Source organism: Fundulus heteroclitus, chromosome 12, assembly GCF_011125445.2.
Source record: "Fundulus heteroclitus isolate FHET01 chromosome 12, MU-UCD_Fhet_4.1, whole genome shotgun sequence".
Taxonomy (NCBI): domain Eukaryota; kingdom Metazoa; phylum Chordata; class Actinopteri; order Cyprinodontiformes; family Fundulidae; genus Fundulus; species Fundulus heteroclitus.
The window spans coordinates 7,294,253-7,310,657 of NC_046372.1; the positions used below are offsets into that span (position 1 = coordinate 7,294,253).

The 16,405-nt window shown below is 38.6% G+C and overlaps 1 protein-coding gene across 6 annotated transcripts in view; it reads right to left on the bottom strand.

Annotated features, from left to right (window-relative positions):
- Positions 1-16,405, bottom strand: part of pde4d (phosphodiesterase 4D, cAMP-specific) — a 271,210-nt gene that overhangs the window by 21,847 nt on the left and 232,958 nt on the right. For all 6 annotated transcript variants that reach the window (XM_012870008.3, XM_012870007.3, XM_012870009.3 and 3 more), the window contains 4 exons: positions 6,629-6,820; positions 4,425-4,461; positions 4,269-4,345; positions 3,638-3,687 (listed from right to left, as the gene is read on the bottom strand). In XM_012870008.3, the coding sequence (XP_012725462.2) occupies positions 3,638-3,687; positions 4,269-4,345; positions 4,425-4,461; positions 6,629-6,820 (356 nt within the window). The remainder of the gene's footprint in view (positions 1-3,637; positions 3,688-4,268; positions 4,346-4,424; positions 4,462-6,628; positions 6,821-16,405) is intronic.

Below are 16,405 nucleotides of genomic sequence, written 5' to 3' on the forward strand. Positions count from 1 at the left end.
CATCTCCCTGTCACAATAAAAAAAAAAAAAAAACATCCACAGTATCCGAGAAGCAAGTGGGTACGAGCCGGGCCGGCGCTGTGTGACTGGGCCGGGTGGTGGATCCTACAGATGCTGTGTAAATAGAGGGGAGGGGTAAGGAGGGGTGGGCTGCTGTTGCTTCGGCGTCCCTGGTAGCCAAACGTGCCGCTCTCCCCAAGCTGTACCTAAAGCCTGAGAGGACTGCGCCGTGGACGGGGAGAGGGAGGCAGACAAAACATGCACTGGATAAAAATAAAAATAAGGAGTGGAGCCAACGCTCGGCGCTCTGAACGCTGTGTGTGCACGCAGGCTAATATGTGCTCGGCATACAAACGCCACCAAAACAGAGAGGAGGTTGACACCAATATGGAGACAGCCTCAGCATCACAAGCTTTTGGCATGAAGATTTCCTCTTCTTTTTATCTTCTGAGACACGAAACACGGCCTTTGTCATCGGGAAATGTCACCTTGTCAGACACCAGTTGGTATTGATGCCTTTAATGATGTTGGAGGCAAAGGATTTTTGAAGGACACCTGCATTTTAATTCAGTTACACAGATGTGATGTTATTTTAACACTGAAGACAACGATTGCTGTAGTTTGTGAGAAAATACTGCCTAATTGTAGCTGCAATGCCACAAATACAGATTTTCCTTTTGTTTGTGTTTTTATTTATTTTACTGGATCACTGGTATTTTAAGGTTGCACTTGCCTGTGTGGGCTTTAGCTTATGACAATGTGTAATTATAAGCACAATTTCACCTTAAAGAATGTGTAAATGTGTTTAGAAAGGAATCCTGCTGCTCCCTCACATGTTTAAAAGGACTTTTTTGTGACTCCTAACCTTTATTATCTCGTATGCACAACAAAGTCCAGCCTCTCCTGCTGCACTGCCTTTTTACACGTTTCTACTTCCCTTCCTCCCTTTTCCACACTTTATGCTCCCTTTCACTGCTCTTCCTTCCTCCTGCCGCCCTTTTTGTCTCTCTTCTTTCAACCTTTGAGTCTCCTTTTTATGTGTCTTCCTCTTTCTCCCCCCGGTGTGGTGTCAGTGGCTCGGGGTGCTACTCTTTCTGACAGCAACTGCACTGACGTCAATGACATTCTTCTCATGCTTAGTGCGACATCAGACACCGGCGCTCGGAGAGGCCACTCTGCTGCACAGACGCAGGGCTGGAGCCAAACCATGGAGCAGCTCAACGGAGGAGTTGGACCGGCAGTGGGAAGGGATGACATTCAAAGAGTAGCAGGAGGAAGGGGAGAAAAAAAAAGAATGAGGGAAGAAAGGAGAAACCCTAACCCCTGACCTATGCCAAAGCATGTGAACTTTTACACCTTGTGTCACATTGAAACCAAAAACTTTAATGTTGTTCGTAATTGTAACACCGAAGGAAAATAATACATGATTTTTTTTAATTCTTTACAGATAAAAACCTGAGAAGTTTGGCGTGCATGTGTATTCAACCCCCTTTATGCTGATATTTCTAAATAAAACACAATTCTAGCAATAACCCTTAGGATCATTCAACATGGTCGTCCCGATATTGATGAGCAAGTGTTGTAATGACGTGTTTTTATATATATATATATATATATATATATATATATATATATATATATATATATATATATATATATATATATATATATATATATCCTAAGCTCTGAACAGCTCACGGAGAACAATTAAATCCTTCATTCAAAAAGGGAGAGAGTAAAACGACAAAAACTAACCGAGACAAAGTCCGTCCACCTAAACCAACCGGCCGGATAAGGAGAGCCTTTCAGAGCAACCATGTGGAAGAAGGTTCTATGGTCAGAAGAGATCCATGCCGAGCATTTTGCCCGACATGCAAAATGCTATACATAGAGACCTAGACTTCACATCCCCCTGAATACACCATCCCCAGCGTGAAACATAGTGGTGTGAGCCTCATGGAGTGGGGAAGCTTTTTATCTGCAGGGACGGGGAGGCTGATAAGAGTTATTGAGAAGATGGTTAAAGTTAAATGAAGGGCAATATGAAAAAAAAAACCTGTTAGAGACCTGCAAAAGACACAAGACGGGGGTGAAGGCTCACATTTAAGCAGAAACAGCTCCATATATAATATGTACAGACCCATATTATGGCCATATTTTGACCAGAGTCACAATGGAATGGTTCATATTAAACCATCATTCATGGTAGAATGGCCCAATCAAAGTCTAGGATCGTAGGGGAGACTGGAAGTTGGTACACTATTAAAACCGTCTGAATTTCAGAAATGTTCCACAGAAGAATGGGTAAAATACGCAGCCTCTATGTGCAAAGCTGGTGGAGACATACTTTGAAAGACTTAGAGCTGTAACTGAAAAGTGGTTCTTTCAAACCATAGGCTAAGGGGTGCTGAATATGAATGCAGGCCAAAGTTTGCAAATTATTATTTGCGAAAATTTTTGGAAACCATGTGTAATCTTCCTTCCATTTTATGATCACTTTCTATTGGTCTATCACCTAAAACCCCAATAAAACACACAGCGGTTCATAGATGTAACACAACAGTCTAGACTTAGGTAAAATTATTTCAATTCCTAATTTATAAATCAATCAATCAGTCCATGAAAACTAGAAAACCAAAATCCCCTTGTAATCAAATTGCAACTTTATTGCGCCTGAGAAATTGGTTAAGTTAATATTAATTATGCTCTTTTATTGCTTTGCTCTACAAGCCATCTCGCTGCAGAGTCAGTATGCTTTTGCACTACGTTGATCGGTCAATACCCTGATGTAATGATGCCCATGACTCACAGCTGTCGCCACTTTATGGCAGGAGCAATAATGGTTTTGCAGCAGTGTGATTGTGTGCTAAATATAGCACAATGTCACCGGGACCCCCACATATAAGCAGGTTATGAATGATTTGGATGCAGAATGCCTTCAATGTGTTTCAAATGTAGAAGGCAAACGTGACCAATTCACTAGTACCCTTTTTTTGCATTTTGTGATAACAGTGAATTATTGAAATCCGCTCGTTTTGGTTCTGTGGCTGCCTTTGCTGTCACGATCATTGTACTAAATGGGACACGTGAAATGATTTATCGGTTTCGAAGGTTATACAGTATCTCTTGGCAAACATGAGCTAGGTTACAGCCACTGAAAGTGCTGCTGACTGTCAAGGGCAAGTCTATTCTAGCCATCTGATAGTCTGCGCCATGCCCTCCTCAGAAAACCCATTCAGAGGAGGCCAGACAGGTTGTGCAGTTAAAGCTGACTGTCTAACGGGTAAAGGACATTCGACTATCCAAGTCGGCTGTGAACATCCAGTAAATAACCATTGATATTATTTTTTGTTACCCACTCAACTTTATTACAGATGGTCACTTATGTTTCACATGTTTGTAGCTGTCCTTAGGATTGGAAAAAGTAACTGAATAGTCCAACAATTTGTCATTTTTTTTCTAAAATCAATCGTCAGTAAAGCACTATATGAGTTAGTGAAATGCAAAGAAACAGAAAATACTAAGATTAGCTCACACATATTTATAATGCCTTTTTATATGAACAACAAACTGATATTTCAGTGAACAACAATGAATTACCAATCTTCTTTTAACACGTGCTGTTTAAATATCTTACCTGTAAAGGTGGTCTTGGTGATGGGGGGTGGATTACACATGGGGGATCTCCTGTTGTTGGGGGAAAACAGAACCACAATATTATATCCTGCCATTAACACGTAATTATAATTTGTTGAACGCTATGGGTTCTGTGCGTTCATTTATGTGAAGCAATGTGACTGTGAGAAGCTACTGTAATGAAATTGCTGTCAGGGCTATTGTAGTACCAGAAAAACAACAGGAGAGGGCAGACACAGCCAACTGTGCAAGGCCAAGTGTGTTTGAGGCTATCCATTGGTCAAAATGCAACATGACTTAAGAGCTGTCTCTATATTTTATAATCATTTAAAAATAATAACCACCATGATTTATATCTTTTTTTTATAGCTATTTCTATCTATTAACATCCCAGTCGTCTTCACAAGAATCTGATGGGCTGCACAACTATATTTCTACATCATTCCAGACTGTACACACCAACCACGGGGTGATTGATTATTCAACAGGACTCTTACATTTTTAGCAGCTAGGAAAATATCTCCTACATGTCTGAATGTTTAATGTGGGAATCATCTAGAAATTACAGGCTGCACCATACCAAGCCTCTCAGTTAATTTCAGTTCTTGATCGTGAGAAATAAAGCAACTTACTTGCTAGATGCTCTTTCTTGCTGTAGATTAGTTAATGCACCAAAGTTGTTCCGTACAGTTCTTAAGCTTGCAAGAACCTAAGCGGGATATGATAGATTAGGACTGAATCAGCCAGGGATCATCACAATATACAACGTTAAGATAAAATCAACATACCTGTGCAAATGGAGTTACAATCATATCGTCACCATGACTGAAATAAATAAGGAGAGTGGGGTTTATATTAGTAGGAAATCCATATATTGCTTATATTTGACAGTAAGAATTGTGTTCTGGAACTGTGATATTAAGTTGTAGACGCAAGGAAAAAAAGCAGAGCACGTCATATCATGAGATTTGTAGCCTTTATTATGCACTGAAAATTCCGAGAAAAGTTTTCTCTAGAAGTAGAATACCATGTAAGGCTTTACTTGAAAAACAAATGAAAATGTCACAATCATATCAGGTTTCAGTATCAGAACGTACCATTTTTTGTGCTGAATCACAGCAAGGCTGCTGTAAAGTATGCAAGTGTTTCTTTGGCACCTGTGTCAACATCCCTCACCCTTTTCCCATTACTTTCCCTCTCCTCACACTTCTCTACTTTAAAACAAAAAGTTCAAATTGTCCTGAGCTAGTTTTTGTCGATTTGCAATAATCAGACAACCAATGATGCTCTCAGCTTCTTCATTTTGATCAAACTTAGATTAGTTTTAAAGTTAACTGCTTGTCAGAGTGGGTCCAGTCAGATTTCTGTTACGTCTCAAAAATGCAATAAGTGCTCATGTGAAGGCTTTAAAAAAAACTCTTTAAACTGATGCCACATTTCTATTGTGATGTGTTTATTTTTGTTATATAACAACAAAATCCTATTTCAAAGTGACTCCTTTCTCACATGGTGTGACATCACCTCTTCTGATATAAATTAAACCGCTTGAAAAAATATTTTAATTGTTCTTATGTTTTCTTAAGTTATAGTTCTTAAAACCAAAATCTGAATTGGTTAAACTTGGCATTAGCCCATTAAAGCTTGAATATTGGTCACGGAATTCTGTGTGGTTAACATCTACTGTTTTACACCAGGCAATTTTTGAAAGGCAAATAAATATCACAATTATATCTTAAAGGTACAGTGGATAATGTTTCCGGAAACATAAGTAAGAAATGCCCAAGTCAGTTTTTGAATAACTGCACCACATGCACAAGACCATCCTACTAGCTCTTCTGCTCCTTAGGGGGATCGCGTGAAAGAATCTCCCAAATCCACTCTGGTTTTATTAATTTCTTCCGAAGCATTCCTCTTCTTCTCATAAACTTGTAAGACAGTTTGCTTCTTGCAACTCTCAGCCATTTTGAAAGTATACGGTGAGAGCAGAATGGCTGAAACTAAAGCTCACTGGATACATAAACACCAGAAGTGTGCAGCTGGCAAGCAGAAACTAACAAGGAACGAGCACACACACTACCTTACCTTTAACTGTAATACTAACTGTCCTTAAAAGGCCTAAGCCATTTTTGGCTGAAATCTAACTATACAGATAAAATACTAAATTTGCGCATTTAATGTACCTGCACCAATTGCCTTTGCCACCAAGCTGTTACCTACTAGGAGGAGCAATGGGGCCCAGTGGTTAAAGCAGCACAGTTGCATTCTGATAAGGCTGCAAGAACCCGGTTTGATATCTGCAGACTGCCACCATGGCTCCCTGAGCAAGACCCTTAGCGCTAGATTGATCCCTGGGTGCCACTGTAAGGGAGTCCACTGCTCCCTGAGGGATGAGTTAAACACAAAGACAAATGTCCCCTCTGTGGGATTATAAAGGGAAATATTTATATTTCTCTCTTACTGTTTTTAATTCAAAAAGGTGAAGTTGAAAAGCCTTTCCAGCATATTTTAAACCTGTGAACTGGTATGCTTGGGATAAAAATCTAATGAGATCATTACTTTTCAGGTGCTCCTATCGCAAAACACAAGATGCATTTAGAGTAAAGAGACCTGGATAAATATGCTTTAAAATTGGCCTGATGTACATCATGTAAGCTCTGTCTTAATAAATGAAATGGCTTTAGTGCTAAACTGATATTATGGCACAACTGTTAAAGAGAAATAATGAGCTTTTCACAGGTTGTTAGCTACACACTTATTTGTCCAGTTGGGTATAGCTAAGAATTTACGTGACACAACAACCAGCTGCTTCTCATGCATGCTTCCTCTGATGTGTAGAACCGGCCCTGAAACCACCCAGCTGTGACACAGATTCACCAAAGCAGAAATAAAAGGCACAAAAGCTTGTATTGAAATTAACAAGCTTACATTGTGTGTGGGTGCATATTCTAAGTGTTATGAATTGAAGAAAAAAAATAATAACTATGCAACTCACATGTCACTGGCAATGGAGGAGTTTCGGGACATGGATTTGGGGGAAAGGTCGTAGTCACTGTCAGAGCGGTAGAGAAAGGATTCTCTCCGCTGGCTGTGGACGAAGTTGGCCTGCAGGATGAGGCCTGAGCCCGGGCTGGCCATTGGGTCCAGGGGGCTTCGACCTGATGACGTGCCATTGTCCACATCAAAACTACAGGTAGAGAAAAAAGAAGGAGAGAAAAATATATGTCATTCAAACATGAGCACTTGTTTATTAGAAGTGTTATTAGCAGAGATTTCATAGTATTTAAACATTATGTTGTTCACAACTGAGAAAAATAACACGACAAGCAGATGAAAAATGTGATAAAAATGTGATAAAACCTCAAAACATCAAGTTTTGAGGTTCCTGAAACGCTTTCTTGTTTATCTTACTAGATTGTCTTGTATAACAGTAACAAAAAACACTATAAACATTGGTGGTTGGGATGTAAAGATCAGTCATTGGTTGTTGGGTCAGAATCTGCTGTTAGACTTTAGTGAAGTTTGACATTTTGAATATGTCTTAAATTTGAGTGTTGTGTTTGAGTTAACCATGAAGTTGCAAAAATGTAGAAAGTTATTTTTGATGCTGCTCTTTCCAGCTTTGAAATATATTTAAAAAAAAATGACATGCATAGAATGCGAGGATGTGGTCATGAAACAACGTGTTAAACGAAGGGGGTCCTGCCCTGTTTGCAAGCATGAGAATCAAACTTGATCATTTAGGCTAATAAAGTATCACAGCAGGATGTCCCACTAATCCAAGAACATTTAAAGCCTCTCACATTGAACCTCCACCAGAGCTCTTTATTCCAACCCTGCTCGGCGCTACAGGGAATACCTCCTTTTCTGATGCTGCTACTGACTCACAGCTAAGCAGAGTTTCTAAACCAGTGACACAACTTCCTATTGGGATGTCACTCTGAGCTCCTTAGTCTCCAAGGTGATTGTGCAACCAAGTGATGACTAATGCATATCTCCAGAGAAATCTGCCTCATCGCCCAAGGCTGAGACGCAATCCTATAATCTGGTCTGAGGAGGATGCTAAGGTCAGTGTGGGATTCCCCTCAACAAAGTGCGTAATACGCTGGGGGGGATGACGTCTCTTTTGCTCATCATAATCATCATCTCAATGCGCAGCAAAGACAAAAGCATTTCCAATCCAGTGGTGGATCTGGTGGAGAATGTGCAAGCATGTGCATGGAGTCCAAAAGTAAACACTGAGTGAATTTACTACAGACGATTGCTTGCCTGGTGTTCAAAATATGGAGCAGGACAACATAAATTCATTGTCATTTCAAAATAAGAATGTAGTCCTCTCCTTTGTTTATTTTAACTAACAAATGCACTCCAGACTACTTCTCTTGCTAATTACAATCACTGCAAATTGTGTTCAGGTTGTTGGTTGTCTGGTCTGGTCTGGAAAGTTGGAGTGTTTGAGCAGGAACAAGCCTGTGTGTGTTTTAACTTTCAGGGTAAAACATCCCTGATGCTGTTCAAACAGAAGCATCACACTAAAAAAAAAAATACAAATATGTATTAGTGACTGGGACCTTCCCTCTAGGTCTCCATCACTATTCAGCCATAAGGCTGAGTACGTAAAAATGCACTCAGTTAAAGGTATAGCTTACAGCCTGAGTAAAAATGTGTCATGAGACCTTTAAGTTACCTGCACAAACTTGTATTGTTTTTAAGAGTTGATGGGGCAGACGCAGATGATACGTTGAGTTTGTTGAAAGTTCACTGGGATTGAATGTTCCCGTGTGAACAAAAGCATTCATTCAGAATAAACTGGCAACATTTCTTGTAACCCCAAGACCAAATGTGGCTCTGTCAGGTAAAGTTACAGAACTCTTAGGGATGTGTGCTGGTGTGCTTTGTTCAGACAATAAAATAAAAGTTGGCAAGTATAAACCAAAAAGCTGCCAATATGTTTGCCTTATTTGTCTGAAAAAAAGATGGGATGGTGAATATGTGTCTGTAGGAATGTGCCTGTGATTAGGTCCAAACAGTACACCTGAGTTAACAGGCCACGAGAAATACATTCATTAGCTTCAATCTATTTTTAAAAATAGCAAAAGATGCCCTGACAAATAAGGCAATTCAGGTAATAGAAAGATTTAACGCTCTGATCACTGATGGCCTGTTTGGAAAATAAACTACAGATACAACTCATATTGGGATATGGATTCCGACGAGACTTATCATGAGTACCTTTTGAAAATAACAACCTTTGAGCAGGTATTAAACACACTTTTAATAAATTCCAGATTGCATTTATGTATTATTATAATGTAATTAACAAAATGTCATGATTTCATTAGCTGATAGCAGAAAATAATCTTTCTTAACTGAAAGAAAGGCTTGAAAACATCAGTATGTGTGTCATTTTTGTATATAACGTGTAATTTAGGGAACTGAGCTACTGAAATACATGAACTTTTAAATAATATTCTGATTTATTTAGATGCACCTCTTTATTATCTACAATATGTAAAGGCATGCCAATCAGGCTGCAAGAAAGCAAGAGAGAGCAATACGTTCAGCGGATAGCAATGAGGACGAATGGAGTACAGCAAAGTTGCTGTTTTTTCCTTTAAAGCTTTCAAGCTCTTCATAGCATGTGGCATGCAGGCTTTGGAATTGTTAACATTTTGGAAATCTGAGAGTTAAGATAAGGTTCTACATTTTCCAGAATAATCCTAAATACATTGTTAGCCACAATCTCTAACAGAAGATGTTAAACAAGATATGAGCTAAAAAATCCTTTTGCTTTTGTTTTAAAACATAAAAGATTCTGTTATATAGCAACTCTCTCATACACAGAGTGGTCTCTGTGTATGAGAGAGTACTGTCGCTTCTCTTGATCGGTACTTTTAATATTAGTAGTTAATGAGGAACCTAAAAAAAATACTTTGAATGCTGTCCTTATATCTGCCTATGTAATCCTTTAAGTGAAACTGGAACCACCGGGTGAAAGCTTTACAAACACCGCAGATTGTAAATATGTCATGAAATTCTGATTAGTGCATGTTTAATTTATACAGTGTCTCGTTGAAGTCTGAGCTCTTCGACAGCCACGCTGCAACACAGGACATACCAGGCATATTTTCCAGAATACTTAAATGGCTAAATGATCTTCTTCCTGTGATATCACTGATGGCAGGAGCTGACTGGGAGCAATCCTTGGTTTTGGAATAGGATAGTTTGGCTGCCTGCCAAAGGGCAATTGTATTGTCCTTGCCCTCCTTTCTAACTTATTTTCAGACAAAAAGACACAAAGAAGTGCTGCAGTCGAAACGACTCTGGTAACTTTTCCTATAAGCAGCTCTTCAGCCTCTCAAGAATCCCCTCAAAGAGCACCGATCAGACTGAACCTCCCTCACATCACCCATCTTCACACTCTTTTCAAGCTAAGTAATCCTTACGCTGCCTTTGCTGCAATAGTAAGAGCCCCCACTCACACCACTGACAACTAAGTCATCATTCCTCACACAGGTCGGCGCGTTGTGTGGTGAGTGCACAGGGGTGTGTGTATCCTGTATGTGGACAAGGCAAAGATGACAAACCGAGACGTGGAGAAAGTGTCGACACACAGTTTTTAGTATATGTTTAACATCTGATCGCACAACCTCTGACGTCACAGCCCACACTCAGTTTCACCTAAACCTCTGCCACGTAAGTCCGTTCCCACTGGTATGTGTACGCGTGGATTCACTCCGTAGACACGCCCTCCCTCCCCTGTAATAACAAATTATCCTTGGAGCAAGGTTAGCACCGTATTGCACCAGCATTGACATCACGGTTGGAATATCTGTTTTTCCACCCCAAAAAAAAAAAAAAAAAGTTTAAGACAGCAGCCAACAAAGCAAAAAAAGAGGGAAAAAAAAGGTCAGAGTCTCTTTGTTTATTAAGAGAAAACAAACTGAACCAAGTGAGTGCTACCCTAAAGAAAAAAAAATGTTGAATTCTGCAAATGCAGCATTACTCTAATGCTGGAATTTACAATATAACTACCAAAGGAACAACGTCTTAAAAAAGAGATATTTTGGCATATTTGGTTTTGCAGCTGAAAATATATAACCCAAATATTGCAACCCAAGCAAATATCTGAAGAAATTTTTTCTAAGACATCTACCTGTTGGAAAGATTTTTCTCAAATAGTGAGCCATGCCAAGTAATTGCGTTACTAAATTTACTTTATACACAATAAAGTGAAATGCGGTTTGAGTTGCAATGTGCATTTATATTACAAAGCCTTTCATATTAATGTTTCAGTTATGATACAAACTAAGAGAACAAGAACACCAGGTGACGTTTCAAGCATTCAATAAAGTCTTCAACTTTTTATCATCTGGCTTATAACTTTCTTAGCTGGAGTTTCAAAGTGCAATTGCTTAATAACGATAATGGGGGAGGGGGGGGGGCTACCTTTAGTTTCAATACCGTGATCCACCAAGTTTTGCTTTTGCAACTGGAAATATTTCTGAGCAGCAGGATTTGCCTTTTGTTATAAGCAAGGGAAACGTCTTAAAGCCATCTGTCAGCCAGCTGACAAGCAGTGCACAGCAACAGGTAGAGGAGAGACAACTCTGCCCTACGGGGCCATCACACCGAACAGACGCTGAACTTAAACCCCAGTCGTGTGTAATGGACGTGCCAAACAAGAGTAGGAAACATGGGAAATATTCAGCTTTGAAATTTGTTTGCACTGTGATGCATGCTCCCGCAGCCACAAACAACCATCAAGCGAGCCGCTCATGGCTAAGCAGAAAGCAGCAGGTCACTGTGGAAACAGGGCGTCTTCAAAAAGCCTCCTAGTACCGTTAAAGTCATAGGATGTCATTATCATTCGTTGTAAATCCTTCTGTGTCTCAATAACAAGAGTTGTTTTCTTGTTGGTTTCATGATACAGAATGAACTCCCTGACTCCTTTGCCACAGCTTTCATCAAATGTAGGCATTTTGGGAAAAAATTATTTCCATCAAAATTGTGATCAAGGCATATACATTCTTATGCGTCCTTTTAAGGGAAGTTTTTCCATCATTCTTTAACCCTTTAAAGCACAGGTGTCAAACTCAAGGCCCGCGGGCCAAATCCGGCCCGTCAAGGTAAATAATCCGGCCCTCAAGAGCCAAAAATAATAAAGTAGAGGCATATATCCTTTGAAAGTGTATAAAATGGCTAAATCTGTGCCTCCTGTAAGTGTAACTCACCCCAATATCAACGTTTTTTGCAGATAAACTGTATAAACGGCCTAAGGTTGCTACTTTTATGTTACTGTGCATTTTTTATACTTCTATGTGAACTGGAATGAAATTATGAAATGAAAAGTATCGTCTACACACGTGCAACCGGCCCTTGTAATGACTTCATGACGCCAAAGTGGCCCTATATAGAAATGAGTTTGACACCCCTGCTTTAAAGCGTGATCAAAGAAACAAAGAGAAGCATATACATTGTTTAACTTAGGGTCTAATCCACTGACTCATAAAATATACCAGAATACTTAAAGTATCAAAGTTGATACACACATAAGCTATTATGTGACTATACTGCTTATTTTCAAGCCAACAAATCGTACAGTGTTTGTAATTTTTATTTTACTGTCAACATTTCTAATTAAGGGCTTTGTATTTTGTGAAACTCTTGTGAGGATTTTTTTTCTCTACCAAAGAGCACAAGGCAGGTAGAGGATTTGTCATGACAGTTTTTATTTAAATAAAGCATCTACTTTCAAAAGGAAAAGGTTCCAGAAATCTGCAAACCCAAAGTTATACGCTTGATGTTATAATGTCAAAATATTTATTCAAAAATAACAGCAAAAACAGATAGCATTTCAATAATCCTGGAGCTCTTTTACCACTTTTGGGAATAACGTATTCATTTTGTTTCAGACCTGAAATACTAACCTTTACTGGGATCTTATTTTCCTAAATCTTGGTTCAATTTCAAATTATTTTTTACATAATTTCATCACCTGCTGTCACATTCAGTCTCAAACACTGAACTAGTTTGTCTCCTCATTTCCAAAACCCTTAGTCTGCTCTAAATGGTCCACTTATTGGTTAAAAATGGCAAAGTGGAGTACAGCTGTCAAATCTTTCTGGGACACGTCCTACATTTAGCAGTCATACGAGGCTAATGTGGCTCACAGTGAGGCCTTTATGTCAAAAACGACTTTTTAACATTCTAATTCAGGAGCAGCCGTCTTACTCTGGCCTTCAGAGCTGCAGAGATATTTTACATATACAGAAACTGTTCATAGCTCAATAAGTGAAAAGGATATCCTATTTGATTTTGTCTAAACTCAGAAACATGCATGAAGCTTGGTGAGAGTGGAATAATTTCAGCAAGACCAAACTATTATAGAACGGTACCTTCTACTGAAAACATATCAACACACACCTTGCTTTTATACTAGAGTCCGGAAGTTAACATAATTTCAGCTGATGGTCAAAACTCAGAGCTTGAAGGTTTGTGCTACTTTTAACCTCTTTCTGAAGTCAGATGGTCTTCTTTTGCATCAAGAAAAAGACAAAAACACTGAAGTATCATGTGCCCCAAACAAGCAGGGAACTAAGATCCCTGAAGAGCCATATAAAAACACATTTATTAATCTTCATTTTACAGCCCAAAGGTCATAAAGCTTCGACATGTCTCTCCTTGTCCTTCCTCAGCAGCCTGCCCCCCTTTGTGTCCTCATAGTTCTAAAATAAAGCAAGTGTCGTCTTCCCTCTGTCTGCTTCAGCACGCAGCCCGCATTAATCCACCCTTTCTAAACACGGCTGAGATTCCAGGTTTCTAAGATCTTTTATCTAAATATGGCCTCAGCTTTTCCACTTTCTAGGTTGAGTTGTATATATAAACCTCACACTCTTTCCACTTGGTTGCACATTCAAATAAGACACGTAACTTTGCTTGTGTTACACAATGGGCCCAAGATCGCTTTCATGGCCAAACCCGAGCTACAGTTTTAGAAACAGAGTCCCATTTATCTTCATCTCGGCTGATTTGTTTAAAAGAGTCTCTGGTACTATGATCCCTTTCTCACAGCTCTGTCACGTCAACTTCTGTGTATGCGTGTAACAGCGCAGAGCTGAAAGGGAATCAGCGAACTTACCATTTGGAGTTTTGGGGTAAGAGGAGAATTGCGGCAGAGATAGAGGTGGATGGACAATGAGAAAATAGATGGAGACAGAAATGAAGGACATGATCAAGGAGCTGCACTGCATCCTATGGCATGTGCATGACCTACAGTTTTAAAATAGCAGCACACAGCACTGATTTACCTACGCGCTCACAGCTATGCGACCTGAAGGCATGGGCTGTTCTGAGATTCTCAAGAAGTGATAGACTTTGAGTGAAAAGTTTACGCAGAAAACAAAACAAAGATTTGTGTCTAATTCAAAGCAACAACTGGATCCTGCTGCTTCTAAAATACTAGAACATATAGATTATCACAGATTTAATATTTTTAAACAAATGGCTGCTACATTTTGGGATTTTAAACCAGTGGTTTTGTAGAATGTTAAACAATATTTTCTTCATTCTCCTCTGTATAAAATAAGACAACTTTAACAGGTGGATATTAACTTCATTGTTGTTATCATTAGTTAATTAGTTTTACTATGTGTTTGGGTAGCTAACACACAGACGACAAATGCAGTTAATGATGATCCACTGAGGTACCAAAAAATATATTTTAGGTTGATATTCAGCATAAACTAATATAAAAAAGAACTAGCAACCGAAAACACCAAAATTGAAATCTAGCATGATTTTGAAAAATATCCCTTTGAAATCTCACTGTTCAATCAGTTGGAGGCGTTAAAGATTGCAATCGCACCTCCTCACAGTGGGCAGATGAGTTTAACCTTCTGCTTTGCATCTGTAATGAGATGTTCACAAACTCACCAAGACTGAATCACAAAAACAAATCTTCTCTACAGTTGTGCAGATTTTTCTACAAACACAATTCGTTCCTACTGGACACACAGTCCTTGATTTCTCAGATATTGTATACCACAAGCTTACAAAGCTTGATTCACAAGTATCTAAAACAATTGGAACAAATTTCTGCCCATGGAAAAAAAACCTAATATAACATCAGTGACAAAAAGAAGCATTCCCTCTTGATACACTTCAGCATTAATATTCAAATCTGCTGAGAACAAACTGCTATATATTGTTAGTGTTTTGTAAACGGCAATGCCAAGCGAATTAAAGGTGTCCTTTATTACTTTTAGAAAATAACAATGAATGTAACACTGTTGCAAATCTAAGCAGATAAGTTATACATTAAAACAGGCCAGGTATGCATGGAACCTGCAACAAATTATTTCTCATGTCAGTGCAAATCCTTTTCATCTTTTGCCATCTTTGTTGAAACAAGTGGGTGGGGGGTAAAGAAATTCTGACGGGGTCAGCAACCACAAGGCAGACAGGCCAAGCAGATAAGGACTGACCATTCTGTGATAACGCCAACGCCCGTTTCCTCTATCTACACCATCATTAGAGACTCCCACACCCACACACACGCACACACACATGCAAAAAGGAGCAAGAGAGCCAAGGCAGATATGTTGATGTGCCAATACCCACCAGGAAGCAATGGCCAAATTAATCTTTGGCACAAAACTTAGAAATTAAACCATTGCCCATTTTTTTAATTAACTTTCTCACTGCCTGTGCAAATTCTTTTTCACAAAAATTTGTGGCATTACAGGCATGAATATATAGGACTCACTCAACCATAAAAAGTCCCCTTATTCTACACAGGACTGAAATTGGGGTATAATGAAAGGCCCAAAGAACAAGATTCTTGAGATTTGATTGATGAAAAGGGTTTTTTACGCTGAAGGGCAAAAACAATCCAAACACCAACCAAACAAAGGCACTTCCTGGTCAGTGCACTCATTTGGAAATTCATACACCATATTATTATTTTATTTTTACCTACATCTTACCATATCATTTGTTTGTACTTCCTTTGTAAAACCATCAACATAGTTGCATACCCATGTACTTAACCCTTTGCAGCCCGATACAAGAAATACCAATTAGTGGGGGCAATTTACTAAACAATTTTTAATTATAACTTTAATTATAACCTTAATTTTTTATCTTTTTAAAGCCTTTTTGTCCATATTTGCTCAATCACAGAAACATAGATTGTATGTCTTAAAATAAACCAACTTATGCATTAACCCAAACATAAATAAATCACAATCGATACATTTTCATCACAGTTTTTCTATAAAACACTTACTAGTGTGCTTAACTACTAGTTATTTTGTATTGTATGAATTAGAGATTGTGTTGATAGTTTTGAGTCAGATATTAGTTTACACAAAACATCAACCCAAAAATATATACTTTATATTTGTTTAGCAGGCGTTTATCATAACAATTATTCCACATGATTTCATGTAACAAAATATGTCTCACCTGTTGATGCATTTGAACTGAAGTAGATATTAACTCTTTAAACTGATACTAGAAATAACTAATAAAATATTCAATATTTTTTTATATAATTTAACCGTCGGATTGCACTATCAAACGAAACAACTTAAATTTCAGCATTCTTTCCTTTGATCAATTCTTGGAGCATTTACAGGGATTCTTGCTGTCTGACGGGTGGGTTGCTCTGAGTTGACTTTTTACACATAATCCTGGATGTGAATCAAATAATAATGCAAGCATTTGATTCCGTGTTTTGCTTCTCCCTCACTTTCCTTTAGGCTCTTTT